General features: G+C 36.9%; 2 protein-coding genes and 1 long non-coding RNA gene across 4 annotated transcripts; 2 read left to right on the forward strand and 1 right to left on the reverse strand.

The window, feature by feature from the left end:
* Positions 1 to 239: 239 nt before the first annotated feature.
* Positions 240 to 1,390, forward strand: LOC6570346 (zinc finger protein 22). The gene has a single exon (XM_001996545.3). The coding sequence runs from the start codon at positions 271 to 273 to the stop codon at positions 1,306 to 1,308; it is 1,038 nt and encodes a 345-aa protein (XP_001996581.1). The 5' UTR covers positions 240 to 270; the 3' UTR covers positions 1,309 to 1,390.
* Positions 1,391 to 2,351: 961 nt separating this feature from the next.
* On the reverse strand, positions 2,352 to 3,844 carry LOC6557705 (histidine triad nucleotide-binding protein 3). The gene is made up of 3 exons (XM_001985480.3): positions 3,574 to 3,844; positions 3,325 to 3,518; positions 2,352 to 2,519 (listed from the first exon to the last, which is right to left on the reverse strand). The coding sequence occupies exons 1-3, from the start codon at positions 3,758 to 3,760 to the stop codon at positions 2,478 to 2,480; spliced, it is 423 nt and encodes a 140-aa protein (XP_001985516.2). The 5' UTR covers positions 3,761 to 3,844; the 3' UTR covers positions 2,352 to 2,477.
* A 290-nt stretch (positions 3,845 to 4,134) lies between these two features.
* On the forward strand, positions 4,135 to 4,853 carry LOC122322611. 2 transcript variants are annotated; one of them, XR_006246710.1, is made up of 3 exons: positions 4,135 to 4,375; positions 4,433 to 4,686; positions 4,789 to 4,853. It is a non-coding gene; the product is annotated as an uncharacterized LOC122322611 (long non-coding RNA). The 2 variants fall into 2 exon arrangements; XR_006246711.1 differs by having other exon boundaries at positions 4,762 to 4,798.
* The last annotated feature ends 2,382 nt before the right edge of the window (positions 4,854 to 7,235 follow it).

A 7,235-nucleotide genomic window follows, 5' to 3' on the forward strand; every position in this document is an offset into this window, starting at 1 on the left:
ACGTAGTGCATATAAATACCCCAGAAATCTTATAGTAATTCTTATTTTTTATTTTGGAATTGATATGAAATGATTATGAATTGAACTTAATCTATTTTTACTTTTGTATTTTTTTGTGTATGCGTTTTTGGTATTTTTTAAGACAACTCTTTTGGCAATGTGGCCTGCGCAAGTATAGTGAAAAATGCCAAAAAGTACTGCACTACCAAAATAAATACAGCCTTTGAATAATTCATTTGTTTACAAACCGCAAAGAACTGAAATCAAGGCATGGAGAAGATTTGTCGCGTTTGCCGAGACGCCACAGCGAATTTGGTGGACATCTTCACCACTCAACACCAGCAGAACGGCTGCCCCAGTTTGGCGGAGATGATCAGCGAGTGTACAAGCTGTGAAGTCAATCGCAACGATCCGCTGCCTCAGCAAATGTGCTCGGCGTGCGTTGGCGATGTGGAAAACTGTTTTCGCTTCAAGCAGAAATGCGAGCAGAGCCATTTGTATTTTTGGCAGCAGCTATGCGCCAAGGAAATGCTCGAAACAGCCGATTGGCAGCTGGCCGCACTGGCAAAGAATGTGACCAAAGAGGAAGAAGAGGAACGTCCACAGGAAGAGGACTTCCAAGCAAAGCTGGAAACACAATCGAATACATCGCAATCGTCATGGAATCATCACGACTCGCTTCCAGCCTTCCAGCAGTTGGTCAAATATAACAGTTTCATCGAGTGCGACGTTCAATTCGAAACGAACAGCGAATTGGAAAGGAATTCCAATTCCAAGCCGCATTTCTGCTCCATCTGCGGTAAGGAATTCATTAGCCTCAAAAAACTCGGCATCCATGAGCGATTTCATGCCAGGAAACGAGAACACAAATGTCCCCAGTGCTCGAAGGCATTCCTCAATCCCGGCAATCTGGCGGATCATCTGCGGGCTCACACAGGCGAACGTCCCTACAAATGCCCCCATTGCGTCAAGGCCTTCACTCAGCGAGGTCGCCTCAACGAACACATTCGCACCCACACCGGCGAGAGGCCCTTCAAGTGCCACGAGTGCCCCCGATCCTTCGCCAGTGCTGGCAATCTGACGGTCCACAAGCGCATCCACACCGGGGAACGTCCGCACAAATGTAATCTTTGCCATGCGGCATATGCCCAGCCGGGAGCTCTGCAGCGGCACATTCGTTCCCATGACGGCGATCGGCCATTTAAATGCGTCATCTGTGGCATGTCCTTCTCGAGGAGCTCGTACCTCAAGCGGCACATGCACAGCCACACAGCAGATGCTGCAGCGGGAGGAAGAGAAACTATTTAAGGATATTTTTACAAAAAGGCTGAGATTTTGATTTTGATTGATTGACAAACAAGCAAAAAAAGACGAATAGTTATTAATAAGTTTGACTGATTTATTTATATGATTTGTAAAATCGTAAATTAAATAGTAATTATTATTATTAATTTTTAATAGGGGTGGTCTCTTTAATTTTTTGGATCTATATAATAAAATAATCAAATAGAAAACATTATTGATTTGCGTTTGTAATATTATTAGAACCATAAAACAAAGACGAATATTTATTAAGATTTTTGACTGATTTATTTATACGATTTGTAAAATCGGAAATTAAATAGTAATTATTACTATAAAGATTTAATTGGGTTGGTCCTTTAATTTTTTGGATTTAAAAAATTAATACAATAAGATATAGACGAATAATTATTGATTTTCATTGTGTCATTATTAGAACCAGATGCAGCGGAAATCCCTATTAAAAACTAGATATTTGAGGACATGTTTAATAAAGGCTGAGAGAGATTAATTGACTATCAACCAAAAGAGATGAAAAGTCATTAACATATTTAACGATTTGTAAAATCTTAAACTAGTAGCTTAAATAATTATTATAGTTAATATTTAATTGTGATTATCTTTTAATTTATTGGAATTGTGATAGTTTACGCAGCTTATCACATAAAATATAAAATAAAATAATGAAATGGGAAAGCTTAAATAATTATTATTATCGCTATTAATATTAAAAATAATAAAGTGTGGATGATTTATAATTATATCATTATTAGAACCAGATGCTGCGGGAATTCCTATTCAAAAGGATTAAACTATTTATTGACGCTTCTTGTGATGCAGGAGTGCATGAATTATTTTCCGACCCAAAAGAAATGTTATTAATTCGGTTGACTGATATATTTGTGCGATTTGTAAAATCGTAATTTAAATAGCATACACACGAATTGTCAGTTTAGGTAATAATATTACTAATTTGAAATAGGGATGGTCAGTTAAATTTTGGAATTATAAAGATTTACGCAGCTTATCACATTAAACCGAAAATAAAATACTCAAATAGAAATGATTTATTTATTTTGATTTGCGTCATTGTTAAAATCGTTTATCATTTGGCAGAACCCTCATTTGGCGACTCTTTAGGCACTCTTATTTATATTGCATAGATCGTTCCACACCTAATTCAGCTTCTTTTTCAAGTAAGCAATAGCCTCACTGGTCTATAAGGGGGAGAAGAAAGGAAAGCAATTATTATTTTCGTGCATTGAAATTGAAATGTCCTTACAAAAAAGTTAGGATATGCAAACAATACACATAATATATAAGCATATAATTATAGGATAGGAGAACGATATAAGTATATAATTAGATATATGAATATATTCCTGTATATATATGACTTAGTTGTCTGTTATTGGCATTATTGTTAACTAAAAAAATATAGTCGATCTTCCCAAAAGTGAAAATCGGTTTACTTTATATATATTTACTTTGTACTTGAAATTAAATATTTGCAGGGAGAAATTTATTATATTGCAGATCACTATAGCGCAGTTTTCTTGTACTACAATCATGTTCTAGTTCTGCATTTGTGCATATTCTACTCCTGAAGATTTTTATCTATAGACTTTCTTAGGCTACTTTTCAATAAGTTTTCTATTTTTTTTACAGTAAACCTAATAGTAGTAGAAATTGAAAAAAAATGTAATGGAAGAACATTTTGTAAATGGAAAGTAGCTCAACAATACAAGAAAAATAAAACCTTACGTGGGAACTCCTTCTTTTTGGCAGACAAAATAATATAAGGAATGCGCATCTAAGAATGTATTTTGTCTGCTTTACAAGTAGACAGCCACACGATTTGCACAGCTTCGCAGCCACTTAGCATTTACTAACAAATAAAGCGATTTTCTAGTCTTATAGGGAAGTTGGACTGTACTATAGGAAACGGAGTTGCCTGTTTCCATTTCAAATATTCTCTGCAAGGGAATAGGCAAACAATAAATCAGGGAATGGAGTACATACAGTCTTAAACCAAGCTGTTGCCGGTCTGAAAACCATCCGAGAGATGATATTCATCTCGGAGCGGGGCGCAATTCCGTGCATGTGCAAATGCTTCACAGAGATGAAGGGCGGAAAGTGGAAACCATAGAGGGCATCCGTTGTGCTAATCCCTTTCGATACAAAGAAGCTCTTCAGACCCTCCTCCATGGCTAGGACTGTGAAATACATAAGTTAGAAAATAATACAGATTGATATTTGTAATCTACGAACTCATTTTCTCGTGCGATTCGTTGAGAACCTTTAGACTGTCGTAATGTTGCTTTGTCACAATTAGATAATGATGTTCTGCAGCAGGTCGTATGTCTTTGAATATTGTGAATTCATTCGTGTCTACCTCCAGGACTGTCTTCGTTTTGCCACTAACAATATCACAGAACAAGCAATTTTGATCGGCCATTTCGTCGGAGGGCCAAAACAAAAGTATGAATAGCAAATAAATGAAATCAGCTGAAAGGTAATCAGCTGTGCCGATATTATAGCTGCAAGAATATCGGTTCTGAGCCGATAATGTTGGCGCTATGTTCAAGCAAAAATATCGTTTGTCCTGTTTGGAGAATATATAAAAATAATGTGTTACCTACTCAGTGTAAGCATAAATCATATTCGATACATGAACTGAAAAGTAATAGCTTACATCGATTCGTTTTACTCTCCTTTTATCGATATATCGTATAAAGTCACCGCCAAGTTTGTCTAGCGGCAATATTCAAAGAGAACGCAACATTTGTCTGCGAACAAGTTTACCGTACTTTCTTGATCTTTGTTCAAAAATAGGAACAGGCTTAACAGCACAGACAAAGTGAAACACAAAGGAAAGTGTAGAATCTACTGAGTAATTGCCTGGGGATATTTCTTCTCTAACAGGCCATTTCAACTCTTTTGCAGCACAGATTCTTGAAAACTAACAGTAAAAGGCGCCCATTTTGGTTGCTCGCATGCTCCTGTTTCAAGCATACAAGAAGTCGTTCCTCTCTTCCGTTATCATTTCGGTCTCTCTGCCAAAGGATGTGATGTAAGTCGATTAAAGTTGAAATGTAAATAATAAAAGGATCGGGTTTCATGCCAATAGGCTCAAAGCACCCAACAATGATTTCTGCATAAGAGACGAAGAGGAGTTAGAATCACACGCCTTACTTAGGAAATTATTTCTTATCAACACAGTTGGCGAATATGGGACTAGCCAGAATTGCGAAATTCGTAAATACAGCTTTCTGGATCCACACAGTGTCACCAAGAGCCAAAAATGGCCTAAGTGTGTCGACCTTGGTCGGCGACTGTTAAACATAATCTAACTTGTAAATCGGTTTTACAATATTTCTCAAAGTGAGTAAATGCATATGCATTAGTATGTATTAAAAATTCATGTGTATTAACCATTCATTTGTTTTAAAATTCAAGCAATACGCTTTAATTTATTCTTTCCAGGAAATCCGGCACAAAATTCAAGAAATAAATTTTAAATCGGAAATTAAAATGCAATGAAGAAAAAAGGAATGGAATGAAAGATCAGTTGGTTTATTAGTAAACTTTATAATTTATATATTTTTATAAGTACTTTATTCTTTTAAGATCAACAACGGAATATTTATAATTCATTTATTTATTTACAATTATGTTATAAGATTGTATATTTGAGGCTTAAATTTAAGCTTTACAGAAATCAAGAATTATAAATTAGGATTAATGATCGGAAGCCTTTTTTGATACAAGTAAGACACCCTGTATGTGGACCACAACAATTGGTCATCTGCAAACTTTGCAACAGCTGAGCGAGCGGTGGAGCTGCTGCAGCTATCGCTTCGTCTTAACTCTTTTACTCTCCGTTTGCAACTGCTCTCTGCGCTCGCTCTCGCTCTCTCTCTCTCTCTCTCTTTGGACTGCTTTTTTCTAAGCCGCTTAAGCAGGCGCTGCGCTGCTTTTGCACTGAGTCTGGTTTTTTTTTGTTTTTGCTATTTGTGTTTGCTGGCGGCGCGCTCGCTTGGCCGTCTGCTTTGGTTGCTTCTGGCCGTTCACAGTCTGAGTTTGGTACGTAGCGCGTTCGCAACGCGCGCGTTATTAATTTGTTCCGTTCGCGCCGTCTTCGAAGAGTTTCTTCTACGCGTAACATTTGCTGCGTACTTTTTTGCTGCTAATTATCCGCATTAAATGATTGAATGAAACGAGCAAAACTACAGCCAAACAAAATACATATAAATAATTGAGTGATTAAGCAAATGTAAGAAAAACGCAATTATGCTGCCGAGAATGAAAATCATGTTTGCCTAAGCTGAGCATTATAAAATCAGTGAGATCAGACGAACTGCAATACGAATAAAATAAAGAAAGCATAAATTTAAAAATATACAAAAATAAAATTAAGAAAAAAATTATATTTAAAAAAAAAATACAAATTAAAATTGAAAGAAAAACAAATACAAAATAAAACAAAAAAGAAAGCATAGTGCAATTTAATTGAATAATGTTATGCAGGAATACCTCAATTTAAAATAGACACAAAAAACTATCGCTAATCGCTCATTTAAAATAGTAACAAAAACTATCGCTAATAGTTCACATGCCAGCAGCCCTCCATATTAGCCTCAAAAAAAAAAAAAAAAAACCGCAGCAGCCGCAATCCAATTGGCATTCGTTTGGTTAACCAAAAATTGCCGACTTCCTGCGACTCGCAGCCATCGTCGTCGTCGTGTGTCTGACTGTCTGCCGACAGAGGCGCCGAGTCATTAGCTCCTCGTCATGCCCACTCAAAGTACCGCTATGCGCCGGCTAGTCGACGTCGTCTCTCTCCCTCTGTAATAGACTACAATGTATTTTAGCCAGACACACACACACACACATGCGGACACACATACGGACATCTTGGATCTCGGCTGCTGCAAAGGCCCCTTCACTTTTTTTTTTTGCCTTTTCGCTTGTTGATAAAGTTGGCGCTGCAAGTGCATTTCGCAGTTCGCATTCCGCTGCCCGAAAGTCTTATTCGAGTTTTGCATCTTAACTGTAAATTGAGGCATGCCAGCCAGTTCCGTCTCCCTCTCTATCTCTCGCTCTCTCTCTCTCTCTCTTGCGCCCTCTCTTTTGCCTTTCTTTTGTCGTCAAGTTCAATGCGCGTTGACAATTTTCCATTTCGAAATAGTCTTTGATTTTTGTAGTTGTTGTTTTTGTTGTTGCTCGTATTGCGTACTTTCACACACACAGACACACACATACATACATTTGCAGCGAGCATTTCCATTGTATTTGGGCAGCTGTGCGTGTATTTTAATTTATTTTAAATCGATCGGCAATATCCAAATCCAATACACAGATCACCTCTGTCATTCAACCCGGAACTGCGTTCCCAGCCAAAAAAACACAGTCGGAGAATGCTAAAGATTCATCTCGACTTGTCGTTCGATTTTCATCTGGCTAAAATCATCGATTTGCAAACTGCAATTTTTTTTTTTGTGAAAGCGCAAGTTGTTTTTGGGTTTTTTTTGTTTGTAATTTTTACACTTTTACTATGCTCACATAGATATATAGCCATGGATGCATAACTGCACAGTTGCGCAGATACACAGATACTTTCCTAAGCATCTTTTCACAATTTGTCGTTGATTTTGTCGAGTTTAAGCCGCTTAATTGAAAGTCTTGACTTATGACTCGAGCGTTTAGTGTTTGTGTGTTTGTGTGTAAAAAGTCGCATGGAAAATGCATTTTCCAGCATAGAGAGTTGAATGTTGCAAGTACCTGTGCTGGAAATCAAAGTGAAATTTAATATGCACTTTTGATCGCTTGATAAGTTTAAATTGATAATTCAGTCGAATGAAGCGAATTAATTAAACTGCATATTTGTAGATTAAATTAAGAAAACAAATTTTCAAATATCGCAATTCATA

The sequence above is a fragment of the Drosophila grimshawi genome, unplaced genomic scaffold (genome assembly GCF_018153295.1).
Source record: "Drosophila grimshawi isolate 15287-2541.00 unplaced genomic scaffold, ASM1815329v1 contig_44, whole genome shotgun sequence".
Classification (NCBI taxonomy): domain Eukaryota; kingdom Metazoa; phylum Arthropoda; class Insecta; order Diptera; family Drosophilidae; genus Drosophila; species Drosophila grimshawi.